Raw genomic sequence first — 22,097 nt, 5'->3', positions numbered from 1 at the left:
CCTTTTTTTTGTTGTTTTGGCTGACTTATAGGCCTCTCTTTCATTGGGCCAGAATGTGGTGTGTGAGCTTTTAATTCCAGACTCCAGTCATTTGCCTTTTCTTTTATCAAAAAATAATCCGGACAGTAGAAGTATCTCCAGTTTCTTTTTGTTTGTCACTGTGCTTGTAGAACTTTGCTGTTTGTCCATTCAAAGCCAAAACAATGCCACTGTATGAAAAGGATACTATGGAGATGATAAAATACATTTGAAAGAAAACTTTTAATTATTACCATATTAAACTATATTACTCAAGAATATTTTACCACTCAGTTTCTGCTTACTTCCTAGAATTCACCGCTTGCTGAAATTAAAGCTTTTTTTTTTGTTTTTATAGTGTCATGCATTAACCAGAATGGATTTAGTTTTAACGGTATGGCAGAGCTGTGGTATTTCAGTTTGTGAGTTTGCATTCATTTGGTCTCACCGTGACCTCCAGGGTGATAGCTAATCAAACTGTGTAGGAGCAGGAAGGGAGACATACCTGTGATACTCTGAACCACTGGTTTTGGACACAGCCTGGGACTTTTTATTGTACTGCAAGCCAGTGTTGAGTAATTTCAGAAATATTCTGGGACTCCCGAGGTACGCTGGATTTTGCATTTCATCACTGTAGGGTGGATGCAGTTTTGGACTTGTGAATTGGGCTTAATATTCTTTGCAAGTACAAGTACAATTAAATTTCTTTACATGAAGTCAGATTACTTAAGTCCCTCTGAATGTTAGGTGCATACTGCTTGCTGTCTCTCTGCCTGCTAGCCAATAGGTCTTCACACCCTCAAATATTTTTTTTTTTTCAGTGGAAGCGCCAACCAAAATTACATTTTCTATCAGAAACTTTGCAGTCAAATCGCAAAAAGCAAGCCTGTTCACACCAGTTGCCTGCAGCATAACTAGTTAAGACAATTGTTGCTAATGTTGGAAAAACCTTGAGTTAATTTAATTGCTAAGGCTGTGAGGGAGCATTTTTTTAGAGCTTGGGTCTGAGCCGATGTCCAGTTAGTCCAGGTCCCAAACCTGCCTTCTCTTCAGTAGTGCTTTGCGGTTGTTATGAAGTTTCCAGCCATGATCCTAGCCATCTTTATATTGCCTTAACTACCTGATAGAATATATCAAATTGACACTACTTGAATTTTAATGCCGGTAAGTTCTGATCTGCAGTCTTCAGATAACAGTGTAGACATCCCTGTTGGCCAGTGCAGGGAATTAAAAGGTTTCTGGCAAACCACGGTGAGAAGGTCCATGCTCCATTTGGCGTTAAGGTTGGTGGGGAGGAAGGGCTATTTACCAGGTGTGAAGATGCCTGTGTAGGGTCGGTATCTGTAAAACCAGTCGTTCCCTTGAGAGGGTACCAAGGATTTGTCCGTTCAACTAGCACTAATAAAAATGAATGACAAGGCACTTTAAAAAATTATGTCTATTTGTGTGATCTGCATCACAAGAGTTTGCAGCTCATATACTTTCTGACTCAGATGCACCAAACTTTATGCAGTGCGAAGCACGACTGTTACACCATAAGCTGTATCTTTATTGAAGGTTACGAGCTCCAGTGTAAGACAAAGACAACCAAAAAAGTTTTGGATCCTTGTAAAGTTCACAGAGATAAGCGCTTCAGAGTGAAATGGCAAAAGCAGCTGGTATTTCAGATGCTTTTTCCCCTAGGTTTCTTTGCCCTCTAGGGCAACTAGGAGTTACAGCTGAACCAGTGAGTAAACAACATACACAGGTTCAGAGGACGGAGACCCCTCAGAAAAGCCTGCTCTGTGTTAGAAACGCATTTTGTGTAGGCGCGGTGCACCGGGAGCAGCTGAATTCCAGAGACTGCTTTTGCCATGCTCAGACCATGCCTTGTCCTCCAGGGCCGTGCACAGTGGTTCTTTTTATCCCACCTCCCTCCAGAGCCCCACAGTGATGACATCTGCGTCCTAACCTGTTGTCTGTGGTTGATTCTCTCCAGGTGGCCATGGGTTTCTTTCAAGTGGGCTTTGTCTCAGTGTACCTCTCCGATTCGTTGCTGAGTGGATTTGTCACGGGTGCCTCCTTCACCATCCTAACCTCACAAGCCAAGTATCTCCTGGGCCTGGACATTCCACGGAGCAGTGGCGTCGGCTCCCTCATAGCCACGTGGATAAACATCTTCAGAAACATACACAAGACCAACATCTGTGATCTTATCACCAGCTTCTTGTGCTTTCTTGTACTTGTCCCAACCAAAGAGCTTAATGACCATTTTAAATCCAGGCTCAAGGCTCCAATACCAGTTGAACTGGTTGTGGTTGTGGCGGCTACTCTGGCATCTCACTTTGGGAAACTGAGAGAGACATATGGCTCGAGCGTAGCTGGACACATCCCAACTGGGTTTCTGCCACCCCACCCTCCAGACTGGAGCCTGATTCCTAGTGTGGCTTTGGATGCCATCCCCATAGCTATTATTGGCTTTGCCATCACTGTCTCCCTCTCAGAGATGTTTGCCAAGAAGCATGGTTACTCCGTGAAGGCCAACCAGGAAATGTACGCCATTGGCTTCTGCAACATCATTCCCTCTTTCTTCCATTGCTTCACAACCAGCGCAGCTCTTGCCAAGACTCTTGTCAAAGAGTCCACAGGCTGTAGGACACAAGTGTCTGGCATGGTGACTGGTTTGGTAATCCTATTAGTCCTCCTTGTGATTGCACCTTTATTTTATTCCCTTCAGAAATGTGTCCTTGCTGTCATAACCATTGTAAACCTCAGAGGAGCCCTGCGGAAGTTCAAGGACCTGCCAAAAATGTGGCATTTGAGCAGAGTGGACACAGTGATCTGGCTAGTTACTATGGCAGCCTCGGCACTCCTCAGCACTGAGATCGGTCTTTTGGTTGGTGTTTGCTTCTCCATGCTCTGTGTCATTTTCCGAACTCAGAGACCGGAGGCACCACTGCTTGGCTGGGTGGCAGAGTCCGAGACGTATGAATCCCTGTCTGCTTACAAGAACTTGCAAACCAAGCCAGGAATCGTGGTGTTCCGTTTTGAAGCACCCCTCTACTACATCAACAAAGAGTGCTTTAAATCCACCCTGTACAAGCAGACTGGGGTCAACCCAGTCTGGGTAAAGGCAGCAAAGAAGAAGGCAGCAAAAAGAATGCTTAGAGAGAAAGAGTTGGATTCTGATGGCAACCGGACCAGCATCTCCATGGATTTTGTCTCTGAACCTCTGGGGTTTCACACAATAGTGATTGACTGCTGTGCAGTACAGTTTCTGGACACGGCAGGAATCCGCACGCTCAAAGAGGTCTGCAAGGACTACAGGGAGGTAGATGTCCAGGTGCTACTGGCCCAGTGCAATCCTTCCGTGAGGAGTTCCCTGATCCGAGGAGAATTCTTTAAAGAGGGGGAGGACCACCTGCTCTTCCACAGTGTGCACCAGGCTGTGGACTTTGCACTGGGTGCGCAGGGGCACAGTGGGACCAGCGCTTCTGAGAACTAGTTGTGGGAAGGCAGCAAGCCGGACGGAAGCCTGGGAAAATAAGGCTGTGGGTCTGTATGTCTATGCAATATATACGCACTCGGACAAAAAGAGGCAGGGTTGTTAGCAGCTATGCAGTCTGGTTTGATGCTTTAAATTTGGCTGCCGAGTATAGTGATTCGATAGGTGGTACTGAATGAAGGCAATTCTGAAGTTGATTGTGGCCAATCTGTGAACGTGGGAGTTTTCATGCAGTTGTTCGTCTCTGTTCCCTTCTCTCTTGAACTTTCCGTGTCTCAGTTCCCCTCTGAGTTTTCATTGTCGGCGTTGAAGTCTTTATTGCAACCATGTCTTTATGGATGGCACGTGATTTTGAAATAGTCAGGACATCCTGTCCAGCCAGATAATGAGAGGCAACTCGTTTCTTGTCCCTCGTTCTGGCATTGCTTTCCTGTATCACCACACCCTTGTACATCCTAAGGAGTGACTGACGGGGACTGTTTGCTCTGGGCTTTAGTGTGGAGTGATTAGTTGGTGATTTTGTAACCTCCCAGAACTTGTGACAGGTAGATAAATAAAATCTAAACATGCACGAGAAGCTCTTAACGCATAGCTTCTAGCCACCTGTACCTCCAGAGGCTTTGTCGTTGTCTCCTGAGAGCCTGCTGCAGCTGGGCAATGGGGGCATTGGTTATCTCATTTTTACGTGGGTCTTTATGTGCCAGGTAAGTTTGCCTCTTTAGTTTGAAAATTTTTTAAATTATTTTTACTGAGTGGTGACTGTTTAGAAGTCTGATTCATGCTCACGGTCAGTCATTTGTTTTCCTGATGTTTAGTAGCTCTTTAGAATTGTGGACATTAGATATGGAAAATCTCTAATTCTTGAGTTTCAACAGAAAACAGTCCCTTAGAGCCAGTTTTGTATGCCAGGCAGACAGAATGCCAGGCACCAGAATGAAAAGGGCTGGATAGGTTATCCAGCATCTGTCCAAATTTGTTTGTGTCACACAGACTCCATGTGTGAATGGAGGTTTTATTGACCATAGACCCTGTACACATGCTCTGGCTTGGACTTTGTGTAATGGGCGCAGACAGGCCTTGAAATACAGCCATTAGAAAAGGAGCCAGAGAAATTGTTTACTGAACATTATTTCACAATGTTAGTGTAAAATAAAACTTTGTACTTTGATTTTAAACTATGCAGAACAGTGAAGAGTGCCTGTTCTTCATGCTAAAATACAAGCACTGAGTAGGAAGAGGTTCTCTTTTCTTACACTAGTAGAATACAATTATGAAGGCAGAACTCAGAGACTGACAGTTTTTACTGAGTACTAGCTATACATAGCACACAGTACATCCGTGGGAGATGGTGGTTTCTCCTAGGGGAGTTTACATTCTGAATTGCAGGTTCTTCACAGCTTTTGAAAGGGAAAAGGTGTTGTATACAGACAATATTCTCATCCTTAATTGTTCAAAAATAATGAATCGGGCATCAAAGGAGGAATAAAATGCAATATGAATCGTGAAATGTTTTCTAAATAGAAACGTATTTTGAGTTTAGCATTGTTTTCTTTTTTTTTTTTTTTTCCCTGAGCTAGGACCAGTAACTATTCCCTTCTTTCTGTGAAAGCTGGAATGTCACGTGTTGCTTCATTATAGGAGCTAGGACCTCAAGAGAAGGCCTAGATAGCAGAAAGATGAATCCCAGGACCTGGCAACCTTTATATGTTAACTGAACATAGTACATGTTTGAGGACATCATAGCAGTGTATAGAAATACTGGGGGGAGGCTGTAGCGTATATTGAAAAACAGCACATAACAGATCCGTGCATTATGTGTTCTGGAACTGGCATCGTTAAGGAGACAAGTCTCCAAGCGTCAGAGAGAAAGTGCTAAAGCTACTGCAGTATTCGGAAAGCACAAGTATTGTTCTTTTTCAGCCTTAAGGTGTGTTTATACAAGGAGATGAATCCCAAATAGCTACTGCTGAGTTTTTTTCTTTTCTGCAGTAACCTCCTCCGTGAGCTCTTTTATTCTGGGCTAAGAATCCCTTATGCAGTTTGGACCATTGTAATTACTGAATTGGTATTACCGGCGTGGATTAGCCTAAGCCGTGGAAAAGCAGTGAGTTGGGCTAACGCCTACATAGGGAGTGTGAGTGCAGGATGGAAATTACATTTTAATTCCTCACCATACCTGTTTGGCATTGGGTTCCCATTCAGAGCCCCGGGGCTGGTGTTGAGAGAGAGCTGGCACACCGGCGGCAGCTCAAGTGCCAGCTTGGGAACGGCTCATCGCCGCGGGACGTTGGGGACAGCTTGTGACTGCGGGGCTTCGGGCTTTGGGGCCGGGTTGTGACCGCGGGGCTTTGGGGCCGGGTTGTGACCGCGGGGCTTCGAGCCCGGCTCATCGCCGTGGGTCTCTGGGCCTGGCACCCCGGGGCTGGCTGCGGCAGGGCAGCGGTGCGGACCCACACGCGTGCCTTCAGCTGGTGGCTGTGCCCTGGCATGGGGGAGTCCCTTTTCAGGTTGTTCGCATGACCAGAAGGCATCTCCAGAACTTTGAACAAAAGGCTCGATACCGTTTCTAAATGCTGGTTTTAACTAGTATTTTTCATGAGAGCAGAGCAGTGCTAGCAGCAGTGACTTCTTCTCAAAGCCCTGACGAAAAATTACAGCACAGCAAACAATAAGCAGTGTATGTTGTTACTGCAAATGTTCTACCTGCCATCAGCCACTTGTTCTCACCCCTTTACCCCTCAGGTGTGGGCAGCTGAGAGGGAGAGGAGGAAGGAGCAGCGGGCCAGGAGGCTTCCTCGAAGGCAGCTCAGCCGTGGGAGAGGTAGAAGTAAAGCAGAAATTGCTCTGGGTGATTCTTTCCTCTTTACACTCTCGACACTCCTCTCCCGTACTCCTTCCATGCTGCCCAGGTAGAGAATTTTTGACATGTGACCGTGTGCAGGTTTGTGTAGCCAAAGTATAGCTGAGAAGGGGAAAACAGTAATTATTTATTAAAATACCTTTTTTCACATCCATTTCTACCCGTGCCAGGAAGGGAGGAACAGCACTGTTACTTCCGAGAAGTACACACTTTCCACAGCTAGCAGGATGCACATTTGTAGCTCCTGGGTATTTGTTTACATAAAAGCACAATAAAACAGCCATAAATTGATTTTCAAAGAATTAATTTAGATTACAGCTGAAAGATATACTGAAGTGATTTATATTTAGCCTGGAGCACGTTGTATTTGGCCTCAGTCCTGTTTGTGCAGCCACGACTGGTAATGTAGCCTCCAAATTCCATTTCAAGCAAAACACAAGAAACCATATTAAAATGCTACAGCAAAAGCAGCCAGCCAACCGAAAGAACAACTTTTAATGTTCTTATTTAAGATAATATCCAGAGGTCACAGTATTAATAAGTCTATATTAATGCACATAGCCCTGGCTGAAAGGGAACAGAAATAAATGCCATTTGCTAGAGAGTGCAGTATAATAGAGTCCTTTGGAATTAACTGAAGATTAGAGCTTATCATGGCTGGAATTTCTTAAAACAGTGGGTTTTCAGCCGTTTTCATTTTAGGCCTAGAATCATTTTTTAACAGAGACATTGATTTGATTGAAGTGTACTGACAAGAAGCACGTTTTGCTTGAATGTGTTGCCGGACCCTTTAGCAGTAATCCAATTTCACCTTTAGGAATCGGGGACCACTGACTGAAAACTGTTGCCCTAAAGAATTTGTTTTATAAAGGAAATTCATGTATACACACACATATTTATGTGTATTTATATATGTGTGTGTGTAAATCTGTGTGCGCACCTTTTGCTGCTGTTTGATGGATGCAGCAGCTATACATATCCAGTTGCGCTTTTGTGATGCTCCTGTTTCTGTGCTGGAAAGGGCTCTTCTGCCTTCTGCTGTTTTAAATGAAATGTGGAAAACGTGTATCAGATTTTATAAGGGGAAATCTCCTGTACTCACTGCCTTCTAAGCCTTCTCTTATCCCTGCCTCGCAGCTCAGTTTGTAATCTATAGGAAGAGGGAATCTCAGAACGATAGTTTTTGGGCTTGGGCATCTGTCTGGAACAGGAACGTTCATCCCAGGTGCAACATCCAGAACCCCAGGCCAGACTTGGAAGATGGTATAAATCAGTTGATCTCCATTCCCAAACGTGCTAATCAGCAATTATCAGTCTAAATGAAGAATTAAGAGATCATTAGCACATTCATTAATGACAACAAGATGGCATTATGGAAATTAACACTCACAGTCTCCGCTATACTAAAGACTCCTGGAAATGTCTTTAGTAGTCTCCTGCTAAATGTCAGGCTCTTTCTTTACGTTTATTGCTTCTATAGATAGTAGTGTCGGCTCCTCCTAATGTGGCAGTTGCACTAACAAACGTTTCACTTTTATGAATGTTTTGACACGGAACCAGTTTTCGGTCCGCCTCGTAAAACAGGGAAAGGTACTGCAGTGGGGCACGTGGTGCTTATTTTTGGATTTGTAATGACATTGCCAGCCTTAGTCTTGTGCGATTTAGGGATCCCGATTTCCTTGTAAGCCATTGCAGCTCCATCTGCTCCTCTCTCATTAACTGCCAGACCCACCTCCACCTTCTTGACGCTTCTGTCTGTGTTTTGCTGTAAGACATTGCGTATCGTTGACTGTAAATAGGAGAATCATTGCCTTTGTGTACATAGCTGTTACGTGTGACCTGCTGCTCGATTTTCCTGCCAGATCTTTTGGTAAGGCTAAAGATCCTGAACAGAGAGTGTAAAACAACCCCTACAATACAGAAGGGATTTCTGTTTTCCTGCTTACTTATTTTTATCTAATTTTCATCTAAGTCTGCCGATGGCTCTGCCAGCTGCCCGACTGCTGAGCTCCTTCCCCGTGCAGCTGCAGGGATGAACGGAAAGGTACTCTCTTGGGAAAACCACAGCCCTTCCTTCGTCTCCACTCGCTTCTGCCGGCTTGTGCCGAGAGACGTTAAAATCCGCCGCTGCGGGTGTGCGGCGCAGAGGCGAGGTGCTGCGGCCGGACAGCGTCCTGGCTGCCGCAGCGGGCTTTGAGGCCGGTCGTTGCCCAGCTGCGCCGGCCGGCTGGCTGTCAGCCCTGCCTGCGCCGGGTCCTAGATCTGCGACCGGGCTTTCTGTGGTGGCCTGACCTCCCTGGAGAAGGCCAGCAGCCCGGTGCATCTCCGTGGGTCCGGCTCCCCGAACCTTTCACCCGAGGGCTGTGCCAGCTCGCTGTTCCCTGCCGCACCGGCTACCTGCCGTCGTCGCCAGTGCTGCCGTGCGAAGAGCTGTTGAGCAGGCTGAGGTTACGTCACCTGCACGTCTCCGTTCCAGAAACGGTGCAGGACCACCCGTGCTGGGCTCAGCACCGACCTGAGCCTCCCAGTGCTTCCAGCGCAGCGATGAGCACGGCTGGGCCGTCGGAGATCGTACAAACTGGAACAAGAGGAAACCCTCTGAGCTGAGGGCGAAACTCTCTAGGCAAATTGTTTGTTTCAGGGCATTATATTCTGTTGCAGATTTTTTTCACATGCTTTGGAAAGGTGATTACATGATTGAGGTGATTTTACATTTTTAAAATTTTTGTTACAGACATGGCTAAGCTAATGAAGCTGTGATGCAGATAGCAGTCATCTGCTGCTCGGGCCATACGTGTGCTTTGTATCTGTGCAGCTTACTCTGCTTTGCTGAGTCTTGGTGTAGGATACTGGTGTGAGACTTCAATATCGACGTAACTGCCGACACTTGAAGGGCTTTGCACTTCTATGCTGGCATAGATAAAAGGAGCAATGCCTTTAGTGCAGTCTTTGCACTGCAAATGACCTTGTTAAGTCCCAAGAATTACTTGCACTTGGTTATCATGTTTGTAAGCCTTTGTAGGATCAGCTGCTCATGTGAAGAACTATCTGATCTTTGCTATTTCAGTCAAATTCTACCTGAAGTGGAAATGATTCTGAGTCTTGCTTTTTCTTTTGAGATCATTGCAATGCTAAAAGTGAGGCCTCCGGTTAGGAAAAATGGCAAATATTTAATATATATGTATTTAGTTTATAGTATAATTAGTACCTTTCTATTTTATTTTCTAGAGATTGTATAAGCTAAGGCATATTGCTATTCGCTAATGTGCAAATACACAAAATATTTCAGCATTGGATGGAGAATCAAATCTCCACTGAGTAAATTTATTGCCAAAAATTTTTGAATTCCAGCTCTGAAAGCACTTAGCTCTTAGTCTGACTCCCAGATGATCTCAGGACTCAACAGGAAGATAGGAAGCGAAACACTTTGCTGGACCTGGGTCCAAGTTTTTTACGTCTAATATCTTACTGAAGGAAGTAAATTTTATGTGTATTTGAAATGCAGGTGAAACATGGTTAAAAGGGAGGTAAAGCCTCGCTTTTTCTGGTGAGCACATGATGCTTTGGGTTCTTCAGCTTCTGGAGTCCCTGACCATCAGCTCTGGTACCTTGGTATGTTCTGGGGTAAGATTTTTGAATTATTTTAAATTCAGAGTAATTTTAGATATGTGTGACATAATGTTTTGCAGAATAAACAAAATGGCAAACTTTGCCTGGAGTAGCATTTTCAAACTGGAGAATCCGTTTAACCGAGCAGGACCTCAGGAATGGAGTAGATCGCATTGGCCTGCTGACCCAGCCAGTTTACGAAATAGTTTATTTGAATAAAATGTTGGAAGGTTGTGTAGTATGTGTAAAAGATGGTCTTTCATTTTACTGTGACTTACCTGTGCAGTAAAAATGGGCTCTAATGTTTCCCCGACTTTGCTGGCGGAATCCGAGGTGCGGGGCAAGCGCCTTGCTCCCGGTCCGGTCGGTGCTGGGCGGGTGTTTGCTGGCCCGGACCTCGCCTTGCGCCCGGCGCGGGGAGAGGGGCCTTGCCATCCGCTCCTTGGCGAGCGGTTGTGAGGAGAGTCGTGTTTTGTCAGTCATCTCGTCACGTCCTGCGATCAGCTATGGGATGTATGCCCTGCACGTTGCTGACTCTCCTTTACGCTGTCTCCGTCTGTCCGATCTGTATCAACTGTCATTTTTAAATGCTAATGTGCCTTATTGTCATTGTGGAGGATTTGTTAGCGCAAAAATTTTCTATCAGGTATGATAAGATCTTTGGGATTTCTTTATCATCATTAAAAGACGATATTTATGTATTCTCTGTTGTCGGACATATGCTTGATACCGCAGAAGTTGCTGCAGCTGTGGGTTACACGGAGGAGAGCCGCCCGCGTTAGGGCAGCGAGCCCTCCGTCCGTGTTTCTCTCTGACTTCGTTTCGCTGTGCAGCCAGGCTGCGGTTCGCCCGTGAATAACAGCGAGCAATAAGCAGCGTGGCACGGCGATGCGCCGTGTGCCGGTGAGCAGCACCCTCCTGTGGGCCGGGTCTGGTGCCTGCAGCGCGTGTGGGTACAGCACACGGTGTTACACGTCCAGCCGTACGAAGCTGCTGCAGTGTTTCAGCGTTCCTTGGTGTGAGAGGTTATATGGCGTGGTCAGGTCATGGCCGGTAAGAGTCAAGAGCAATAACGCAGCAGCTCTGGGTGCAGTTCTGGGCAGTTACTGCAAGCATTATCTCTGCATACATGTCCTTGAGTTGTGCAAAAGGTGTTGCTGATCCAGCATGGCTCAGCTTTTACCTGAGGGTGCCTTTTGCCCTAGGAGACCTCAGTGCTCATGCTGCGATTTTTGTGCTGGTGCCAACAGGAGTGGTAGGAGCACTCGATTACAGAGAGTGCCAACAGGAGCTTTCTGCTCTCCTGAAAAGCACAGGGCAGCCGTTGCCTTCAGCTGAGTAACTGATTCCTGTGGATACAGAGACAAGATAACAGGCTTTCTGCAGCAGCACCCTTTACTGGTGCTGCACCGGGCTCTGCTGACCTGCTGGCAGCTGTAGTTCTTGCCACACACAGGTCTGCACTAGGTGAGACCCTCCATCCCCGTCTCCTGGGTCAGAGCCTGGAGGATGCTGCTTGGGAAGGGTGTACGTGGGGTCCAGCCCGTGCAGAACCCTCCCAGCTCCTGATAAGCAGCAGGCTGGAAACCTCCTGAGCACTGAAATGTTTGCCGCAGCTTTTGCAGCACTGCTCCGTGAAGCTTCCGAATCACTTCTCTCAAAGCCTGTACTCCCACCACACCCTGTGACATACTAAATTCCAGTAGCAGATCCAGCCTTGTCGTGTGGCAGGTAGTTGGAGACGTGCTGCGGTTCCTGGGCGTGGTACCCATCCGCTGGAGCATCTTTCAGTCCCTCGGCACCGAGACGTGGGCGCTGCAGGATCGCTCTCTGCCGCCGCGGTGCACGGTGAGCTGGTGTGGGGCGGCTGCCGGGAGGGTCGGGAGCCGGGCGCAGAGCGCTGCCCGACACAGTGCCTGCTGTGCTGTGAGTGGGGGGCAAGCTGTGTGCCCCGCAAGGAGGGTGACCCCATCACAGCGGGGACCAGTGTCTCGCCAGCACGGCCTCAGCGCCGCGAAGGGCTCGTGGGCAGCGCACGCAGGGTGAGCCCGAAACGATGCTGAGTAGCCTGGGCTGAATGCCAGTTCAGTACGAAACAGAAATGTGTCTCCACATTTTTATTCCACTGTATTCATCTGTAATCAATTTAATCTGTTTATAGAGCTGTTACAGCATTTTCAGTTTTTAGCTTCATAATATGGAACAGGGTCCTAAGCACCGGACATTTGTCATGCAGGGAAAAACATGAAAACAGCAGCAAAGCGCTGCAAAAGTTGGCAAGGAATGTTTTTCAGCCTCTTTATCCGAATCGGGAATGCTCCCCAAACCCTGTAGCTGACGTGCTTGGGAGCGCTTTTTTGTCCCTTCTTCTGGGAGCGGGCGTCAGTGCCGGGGGAAGGAGGCGTTCGCAGGGTGGTCCCGGCTGGCGGTGCCCTCGATGGCTGGACAGTTGATGTGCGGTGTGTGACCTCTGCGGCCGAAGGTGCTCGTCCACGTCCTCTTAGATCTGCTACCTCTGCGCTGGGTCTCTTTCCAAGGACACACGCTCCAGCTCACGTCTTTCAAAATATGCTAAAAAATATTCCTCGCACGTCTGTCTCCGCGGTTAACAGCTGGGAGCGAGCAGTGGCTTACAGCGATGCTCCTTGTCATTGTCCGTTTGTGGGTTCTGTGGTCCCTCTCAGACTTCAGAGCAGTGCGACCGCGTCACCATGTGCAGTGCAGGGCGAGCAACACCTTTGGCCTCACCATGTTTGTCTGGAGAGAACTTTATCTTCACCATGCACGCTCTGCTGTGACCCCCGCACGTCAGCACAAACTGCCCTGCAAAGTAGCAGTGGGCTGCAAAAAATGGTTTATTTTGTGGAATGACCTAATGTACCGCTTCCACATTCTCTGGTGTTATCGCCCACAGAAATGCAAACAGTTGCTTTCCGAGAAACCATCAGAGAGGTTCTGTTCAGCTTTTTTGTCCTTGGGTGCTTTTGTTGCATCTCAGCAGTGGGACCAAATCTGGGCTTGTCTCCTTTTCCTTGTTTCTCCCTTAAAAAAAGATGATGTTTTGCAGGTGTCTACATACTGAAAATTCCTTTCCAAGTTGAACTGAACCAGCAGCCATCCAAAAAGACTGTCAGGTCCCAAATCAGAAGGGAAGGAAAAGCATCTTAGGTCCTGGCACTGTTACCTGGCTCACTTGCCTTTTTTTTCTTTTTTTTTTTTTTTTCCATGAAGTTGCATGTGATTTAAGTAACTGCAGAGCAGTGGGGTGCAGCCACGTACTAAGCCAGGCTGGCCCATTTATGGAGCCAAGACATGTGGGATGCTGCTTGAGAGGCTTCCGGAAGCCAAATAGTCATAACTGTGTTTAGAAGCCTTAAAGCAAATCAGAAATCCTTGTGCAGTGCCGTTACCTCTGTTTCAAAGAAAACTGGAGATGCCAGCTCGTCCTGTTGAACAGAAGCAACACATTGACACAGAAGCAGAGATTTGAATCAGCTGCACTTACAGTACGCCTGGGTAACAATCACAGACCCAGGCAATTTCATGATTTTTTTCTACCTTAGGATAGAAAACCGAAATAACCCACTACTGTGTTTTCCTTGTACCTGGAGCCTGGGTTTCCACGGCTCTGTTTCTAGCTGGCTGCGATGGCCGTTGCATAGGTGGATGTTACATTGCTCACATACCATGCCATAAATGAAAAATTTGGGTTTCGTGCTCTCTGCTTGTCTTAAAAACAAGAGGGTGCCATGTTACTGGCAGGCGAAGTCCTGTCTGCCCTTGCATTGTTCAGGCTAATACCCTCTGTCCCACCCAGCCTTGCCCAGGATGGAGCTGAACAGTTGAATTTATAGTGACAATAAAGAACAACCCTTGAAGATGCGTTTGAAAACAGTTTGAGCAGGTAGCTGTAGTGACCTTGCGTTTGGAAGGCAGTGCAGCCTGAGCCAGGTCAAGGTCACATGAAGTTCTGTTCCAGGCTTCTTTGTTTTAACCTGTCTGCTATACCTTTTCTAGAGCAAATGTGAAATATTTGCAGCTTCCGCCTGTGCCTCACCTCGTGCAGTAGAAGGGATTTCAGCGACGTGCAGGGTGTTCGGCGTAACCGGGTGTGTTCCTACATCCTCTCTGCTGGGATGGAGAGCAGAGAACGGCCTCTCCGCAGTGCCCACCGCCTGAGTTCCCGGCACAGAGAGGACCACGCAGAAGCTCGGCGTTTCAAAGAGGTCAGCGCAGAGAACCGAACGCGTGGGGAAGCCAGCTGGGACAGGGAGCTGGAGAACAGAATTGCAGGGAAAGCAGGGAGTATTTTAAAATTGAGTACACGAAAGCGACTGGGAATTCTCACACAAGAAGGTGGGGGGGTGGGAGGGGTGTGGAAATTTGTAGGGAAGGATGGCAAAGGAGGCACAGAGAGAGAAAGAATGGAACCAGAACCTGTGGGGGAGAGGGGATAGACCATGGCTATATCAAGGTTTACCTTGGTGGTAAAGGAAATCATAACAAAAAAAAGAATTCCAGAATATGAAGGTGGAAGTTGTAAGGAGAAGCAGCAGCAGGCAGTGAAGGCGGGGGTTAAAGGTAGCCTAGGTAACTGCCACAAATGGAAGAAGAGCCTTGTCCCGTTTTCATGGTGGGGAGATCAGGGGTCCAGAACTGGAAACATGCTTCCCAAACAAGATCAAAACCCAAAGACGAATTGTGCTCAGATGTGTTTCATCCCAGCAAACAAGCTGACTTAGAAGACCAGCCTGTCCAGCTCGTCAGTGACAGGCTCACCGGTTCTTCAGTGGCTGAATTTCAAGATGGAGGAGTCGTACAGAAAATGGAAATTTGGGTCATTTGCTAAGGAAGAAGATGGAAAAGGAAAATGAGGGAGTAGAGACAACATCAGACAGGCCAAGACACAAAATGAGCTATAACTAGGAAAGATTATAAAGCATATGAAGGGATCATCTTTTAAGGACAGGAGGAATGACAAGGCTGAGGAAAGGTGCGGTCCATTACTGAAAGAAGGGGAAGGGAAAGGGGAGCTGTCATCAGATGCACCTGAAAATACATGACCTGTGGAGGAATGGCAGCGAATAAAGAGTTCATATAAATAGATAAATACGTTGAGCATCTGTCTCTCCTACCATCCGCTCTCATTTTTTCCTGCTGCCAGAGAACACTGATGTTTCTTATTTACTTACTCCTAATTACTGAGATACAGACTTCCACTGATGAGATAAACGTAGCTGGGGATGCTGATCTTCGCCTTCTCTTCCCTTAGGGTGTCTCCCCAGCATCTGATTCAAAGCCTTGTGAAAATGTCATCTCCCCATGCCCCGCACCATCTCTCCAAACGCCGCGGGCTCTCAGCCCCCTCCCCAAGCCCAGCACGCAGTCAGCACCGGGAGCAGAGGCAGGGGCCAGGCTGCCAGGGGTTTGTCCTGCTCCACAGGGAAGCAGCATGTCCAGCAGCATCTGAGAGACGAGGTCGATGGAAAAGAAAGAGTGGAGAAGGAGGTGAGGGGGAGTGTGCGGAGAGGTCTGATGTGGGTGGTGGGCAGGGACCACAGGGGCAGAACAGCTGCAGCTGGTACTTACGAGGCTGCTGTTTCAGTTCAGCGTGATGAGACATTACCTTTTTTCCTGGTCACTAACGCAATTGTTCATCTTTACCTGCAAAAAAAAATGCAACCCTGCACTTTACCGAATTGTGCTTACTTCTGCAAAGCAAAATCCCTTGTTATTTGTGCAAAAAAAAAGTTGTGCTGGTCTCTACAGGGCACGTGCAGAACGTGGATTGTGCAGATTTGATGCATATTGAGTTCTCCCGTCTGGCTGGAAACAGCCTGTGGTCGTCAGACCTTTGGTGTCCGTGCGGGTGACAACCTGAGCAGAGCAGCCTGGCAGGACTCGGGCAGTGATGCCCTCTCGGCGGAGGGAGAGGCAGAGCAGTAGCACGCACAGAGATTGCTTTGTTTTGCGTCCTTTAGCAAACGATGTTTAGCAAACACATCTCCAGATACCCGCAATACTGTTATCTGGCAGCAGCACTCCTCTAAACCCTTCAGTCATTCTTAATGGGCAGAACAGGTTTTAATCAAAAATACTCTCCCAGAACACTGTTTGTTTTCGAAATACAGCTCTGTTTGGCTCTTCATGGGTTGGGGAGAGATAAAAGGACCAGTGGCTTGGCCGAGTAGCTCAGATCTCTTCTCGAGGGAAGAGGCATGTGGTCCAGAAGGAAGGGAAGGGAAATCGCTTTGCGGTTGTTGGCCTCGCGCTTTGTCTGTCCAGCGTGTGCTGCGAGGTGAGGGCACGCGTCTGTCTGCCGGAGAGAAGGCGGCGAGAAAACACCGGTGTGTCTGCCTGCAGCCAGAGGTAAGGGACTTGCGCTGGGACTGGTGCGGGGCACGGCAGTGGGATTTCTCATCATCCCAGTTCACTTTCTCAACTGCAGCCGCTCTAGGTCTCCCCTCCAGAGAATTTTTCTCAGTGTGTATTGTTCAGTTTTGACAAAAAGGTGATGTTGTGTTGCAGCTGCACTTTGACTGAAAAGCTTGGAGGAGCTCTGGAAAGTGACTATGTTACTTAGCCAGGCTGAAAAAGTGTCTGTGCCACTGGGAATGCAATATAAACCGTGGTCTCGGGGTTGTGGTTGAGCGGGTCCATAACTGAGGACAAACAAATCAGCTGGCACCACGGGAAGGGGCTTTTCTGTTTGATTTGTCTGAGCTTATTTTCCTTTATTTATTGATCCCCGCAATCTGCGTGAGCCCTGGAGCTAAGCGGAGCGCGTTATGTACATGGCTGCAACAGCTCACGGCTGCCTGCTCTCCCGCCTTAGCTCTCCTGGTGCAATGGAGGACGCGTCAAGCCAGAAGTCCAGACAGAGCCAGGACGCGCTGGGCTGCCCAGCGCCAGAAGAGACTCCTGCCAATTTCATACACGTTCAGCTGGAGGAGTACGAGCCCGCAGACTTCCGCGCCAAGGAACTCGTCCTAAAGAAAGCCAGAGAGGTCTGCACATGCACTCGTCAGACCGTCGTCACCTTCTTCTGTCGGCTGTTCCCAGTGCTGGACTGGCTTCCCCATTACAATGTCAAGACGCAGTTGCTTGGGGATGTCATATCGGGGCTCCTGGTGGGGATAGTTGCCATCCCTCAGTCCATCTCCTACTCCCTGTTGGCCAACCAGGATCCCATCTACGGAATCTACACCAACTTCTTTTGCAGTATCATCTATGTTGCTATGGCCACTTCGCGCCATAACTTCGTGGGCTCCTTTGGCATCCTCTGCCTGATGATCGGGCAGTCTGTGAACCGGCACCTCCAGCTAGCAGGGTATGGCGATGGCAGCACTGGCTCTGTGCTGGTGGGCAACTCCACCTCCTCCAGTAACGGGACGGGTGCCTGTGACAGGAGCTGCTACGCCATCACCGTGGCCCTTTCCTTAAGCTTTCTGGTCGGTCTTTACCAGGTATGAACGTTCACCGTTGTGCTGTTTCCTCTCTGTCCTTTCCCTGCTAGGAACTTCTCAGCTAAAGACCTCTAAGCCCCAGTCTGAGCTCAGACTTACAAATCATGAGAAACCTTTCCTGATGTGACTAGACCCTGACGCCCTTGAATCAAATGCAGTGATTTAGAAACCCCCACTCACGGCTGAATGTGGGTTTTTGTTTCTCCCCCATGTGATAGGCCAGGTCCTTGGGTGTGACTGAAACATCCTTAGGATCAGACACAGCACAGGAGGAGAAGGAACTGTGAACCACCTTCCCACCACCCCAGTCCTGGAGCTGGGCTGGCTCCCGGTGCAGGCTAGAGCAGGTTTGGCATTGGCAGGGACCTCCGCGAGGACCCTGCCGTCAGCAGGGGCTCCTTCGAAAGCCGTGCTCCCTGGCCGCGTCCCCACTGCTGGGCCTAGCTGTCACTGAATGTCTTCAGGCTATTTCTCCAGGACGACTGAAACTCAGTGCATCGCACTGGTTTGATGCCACGGGTGGTCCTCGCAGCTGCTTTGATGGGGCTGCTCCATGAATTTCAGTGTTAGCTCTGTGCCCTCACTGCTTGTAAGGAGACGGCAACAGGGACCTGATAGGTTTCTTTGCATGGCATCTCTAGCCACAGACGAGTCTCGCAGGTGGGTCTCTTTAGCTCTTCGTATCCTGGATTAACTACTGAAGACAAAGTCCTCTGCCTCGCGCCGAGTGCTGAGCGGGCAGAACAGCCAGAGCTGCTGAAGTGGAGGCGGACTGACAGGAGTTGCCAGCTGCCTCCTCCAGCCCTTCTGGTGGATGCTGAAGGTGTGGCTGGCTTGCTTTTCAGATCCTGCTGGGGGTTTTGCAGCTGGGCTTTGTGGCCGTCTACCTGTCAGAACCTCTCCTCAGTGGCTTTGTGACCGGCTCCAGCCTCACCATTATCACCTCCCAGATGAAGTATCTCCTGGGGCTGAATATCCCTCGTCACGAAGGGGTGGGGTCCTTCATCCTGACGTGGGTTGACCTTTTCAGACACATCCAGAACACCAACATCTGTGACCTGGTCACCAGCCTGGTTGCTCTGGCCGTCATAGTGCCTGTCAAAGAGATCAATGACCGTTACAAAGAGAAGATGAAGGCCCCGTTCCCCGTAGAGCTGCTGGTGGTCATTATAGCCACAGTAATATCTTACTACTTCAGCTTTGAAGAGCGATACAAGTCTGCTGTTTGCGGGGACATCCCCACCGGTTTCAGGAAACCCACTCTGCCAGATACAAACCTGTTTTCCAGCCTGGCCGTTGACGCTCTGCCCATTGCCGTTATCGGCTTTGCCATGACCGTCTCCCTGGCAGAAATCTTTGGCAAAAAGCATGGCTACACTGTCCGTGCCAACCAAGAGATGATTGCCATTGGTATGTGCAACCTGATCCCTTCTTTCTTCTACTGCTTCGCCAGCTCCGCGGCCCTGACCAAGACTCTGCTGAAGGAGTCCACAGGGACCCAGACCCAGCTCTCCGGCCTGGTCACCTCCCTGGTGCTGTTGCTGGTGCTGCTGTGGATCGCCCCGCTCTTCTACTCGCTGCAGACCTCCATCCTGGGGGTGGTCACCATTGTCAACCTGCGGGGGGGCCTGAGGAAGTTCCGTGACACCCCCCGCATGTGGCAGCTCAGCAAGCTGGACACGGTGGTGTGGTGGACGACCATGCTGTCCTCCACGCTGGTCACCACAGAGATCGGGCTCCTCGTGGGTGTCTGCTTCGCTCTGCTCTGCATCATCTTCCGCACGCAGAGACCCCGGGCCATGCTTCTCGGCAAGGTCAGCAACACGGAAATTTATGAGGACCAGTCCGCTTACAAGCAGCTCAGCAGTATTGCCAACATCAAAATCTTCCGCTTTGAGTCGTCCCTCTACTACGCCAACAAGGATTATTTCAAGACTGTTCTCTACCAGAAAACCGGGGTGAATCCTGCGCTGCTGGCTGCGAAGCATCCAAGGGTGGAGGCCCGGGCAAATGCGGACACGGGTGACAGCAAGAGCTTTTCTGGCACCGGGCTTGGCTGCCTGAAGCCTGCCAGGAGAAGGGCTGAGCAGCCTCCGGCAGACACCCGTCCTCAGCCCATAGACATGCACACCTTAATTCTTGACTGTGGGGCAATGCAGTTCGTAGACAGTGTGGGTCTCTCTGTGCTGAAGGAGACACGTCGCGACTACGAGGAGGTCGGTGTCCGGGTGCTTCTGGCCAACTGCAACCCCTCCATCCGCCGCCGGCTCCGTGAGGGAGGCTGGGCGGGCAGCACCTGCGGCGGGGGTCAGCTGGCTTTCCACAGCGTCCATGACGCAGTGCAGTGTGCCGAGCGGGGGTACCAGGTGCAGCAGGAGGGGAGCAGGGAGAACAAGGACGCTCTCCTGGGCCCCGAAGACCTCAGCTTCCAGACATCTTTGTAGACCTGTGTCTGAGGAGTGATTGCTAATGGGGGTGGGCTTGAGCGCAGTTTTAGTCTGTGCGCAGTCGGAGCGTGCAGAAAGGACTTTGGTGAGCGGTCAGCAGCTGGCGTGGGGCAGGGGGGTCGGGGGCGGAGTGGGTGGCAGGAGAGGCTGCCGATGGGTGAATAATCGGGCGGTGTTTCAAGGTCTGTCCTGTCGGTGAGAGCCTGGATGGCTTTGAGCCCTTCTCCCTCCGGGAAGGGGTTGGGGGGGCACGAGGTGCTGGGAGACGGGATGCGGGGCTGCCAGGGGCATGGGGCTTCCACGGGTGCCGGGCTTCCAGGGGCACGGGCAACGGGCTTCCAGGGACATGGGGCTTCCACGGGTGCCGGGCTTCCAGGGGCACCGGGTTTCCACGGGCACTGGGCTTCCACCACGGCCGCCGGGCTCCCACGGTCCCGGGGCTCCCGCGGGCGCGCACCGGCCGCCCCCGTTGATGCGCGTCCCCGCCCCGCGCGCCCCCAGCGCCGGCCCGGCCTCCCGCGCGGGGACGCGCCTCGCATGGGCGCTGGGGGGCGCGAGCGAGCCGCGCTGCACGGCCCGCACCGCCTGCCCGGCCCCGGGACACCCCCCCCGCCCCGGCCCCCCTCCCCGCGGGGCTTCCCGCGTACGGCCGCTTGCGGGGAAAGGCGGGCTGGGGAAAGCAGGGTCACCCAGAGCAGGCTGCACAGCACCTCGTCCAGGCGGGGCTGGAATATCTCCAGAGAAGGAGACTCCACAGCCCCTCTGGGCAGCCTGGGCCAGGGCTCCGGCACCCTCAGAGGGAAGAAGTTCTTCCTCGGGTTCAGCTGGAACTTCCTCTGCTCCAGTTTGTGCCCGTTGCCCCTTGTCCTGTCGCTGGGCACCACTGGAAAGAGTCTGGCCCCGTCCTCCTGACCCCCACCCTGCAGATATTTGTAGGCATTTCTAAGGTGCCCCCTCAGCCTCCTCCAGGCAGACACCTGGCAGTGCTCATGGTGTGCCTGCCACGAGGCAGCCGCCTTCCCCCCGCTCCCGGCCCAGCGCGGCTGGGGTCTCGCCGGCCGTCCTTCCGCAGGCCGCTTGCCCGGAGCTCCCACCCCGTCGGCCCCGGCATCGCCTCGCAGCGCACGCCGACCATCCCGGTGACCCAGCGTCCCGTGGCTCGCCGAGGTAGCTCAAGGCCAGCTGCTGGTTTTATATCAGTTCCTGTGATGAGGGTTGTAAACGGCATGGGAGGAGGGGTGAGGAAGGACGAGGTCCAAGGTCAGGGAGCAATCCCCGTCGCGGAGATGGGGCTGGCCTCTCGCCACCTGCGTCTGCTGGCGGGGGCGGAGGTGAGCGGGAGGGGACCGCAGCGACCGATTCCCGGTGATGAAAGGGAACGCCGCGCCGCTGGAAGCAAACGTTGTCCCTCCTGGTAAGCAGCTCACCTGCTATTCTGCTCCCTCTCCCCCCTGGCTTGCTGTGGAGCTATAAATAGTCCAGGAGCGCGGTGAATAGGGGACCGCTGCTAAGGCTTTGTCAGCTGCAGCTGAGGCTGACTGTGCCGCCGTTAATTACGCCCCAGCAGCAGCCGGACAGGTTTAAATCCTTTCGATGCTTTGGAACGCTCCCGCTGGGAAAGCTGAAGGAATAAAGGTGGTTGTGGCTGATGGGCGTTTGCTTCGCCTGCTGGAAAGCCTGCGAGACACTGGCTGCTGCATGGACGGCTGCTCTCGCTGCCGTTCCCTGTCCCTGGGAGCGCACGCTCTGCGTCATGGCAAGAAGTTACTTCTGCAGGTCTGTGACCGCAGTAAAGCAGTCAGCGCGCTGCCAGCGTGTGTACGGAGCTCACCCTGTGAGCTCTCCTGAGCGGACAAAACCAAGCTGGAGAGAGAAAGCAGCGAGCTGCAGGCGATGGCACTGGATTTCCTGAAAAAAAAAAGGTTAGGGCCAGCATTAATGCCTCGCTGAGACAGGCTGGTGACGGAGGGGTCACCGGGCAGCGGCCTGGGCTGATACAGTCCAGCTGCCAGTGAGAAGCGCCCGAGGGGTTCGCACAGTCCCGGGTCTCTGCTGGGCCCCCTTCTCCCCTGTCTCCCGGGAGCTTGCCGGGCTGAGCTGCGTCGGTGTCTGTGTCCTCGTCCAAGAGCTGGCTGCTCTGGACTGCTTTACGGGTTTGCTGGGCCGTATTTCTACTTACATTTCTCAGAAGAAGGGCTCTGCTCCGGCACATT

General features: G+C 50.7%; 2 protein-coding genes across 8 annotated transcripts in view; both read left to right on the top strand.

Moving 5' to 3' along the window:
- The window catches only part of SLC26A2 (solute carrier family 26 member 2), a 32,850-nt gene that overhangs the window by 7,069 nt on the left and 3,684 nt on the right, over window positions 1-22,097 (top strand). For 4 of the 7 annotated variants that reach the window (XM_075442213.1, XM_075442215.1, XM_075442214.1 and 1 more), the window contains exon 3: window positions 1,997-10,209. In XM_075442213.1, coding sequence (XP_075298328.1) covers window positions 1,997-3,502 — 1,506 coding nt within the window. In that variant the 3' untranslated portion in view covers window positions 3,503-10,209. Of the gene's footprint in view, window positions 1-1,996; window positions 10,210-13,988; window positions 14,259-22,097 lie in introns of those variants that run through there. The other 3 variants (XR_012766096.1, XR_012766095.1, XR_012766097.1) reach the window with 3 other exon arrangements.
- Window positions 15,490-19,969, top strand: LOC104330560 (sulfate transporter). The gene is given in 4 exon segments (XM_075442212.1): window positions 15,490-16,148; window positions 16,150-16,340; window positions 16,807-17,437; window positions 18,283-19,969. Coding segments are annotated over 4 exon segments (2,451 nt in total). The 5' UTR covers window positions 15,490-16,118; the 3' UTR covers window positions 19,882-19,969.

Source organism: Opisthocomus hoazin, chromosome 23 (genome assembly GCF_030867145.1).
Source record: "Opisthocomus hoazin isolate bOpiHoa1 chromosome 23, bOpiHoa1.hap1, whole genome shotgun sequence".
NCBI lineage: Eukaryota > Metazoa > Chordata > Aves > Opisthocomiformes > Opisthocomidae > Opisthocomus > Opisthocomus hoazin.
Note: the sequence above shows the minus strand (reverse complement) of the source record. Positions and strands in the feature narration are given on the sequence as shown.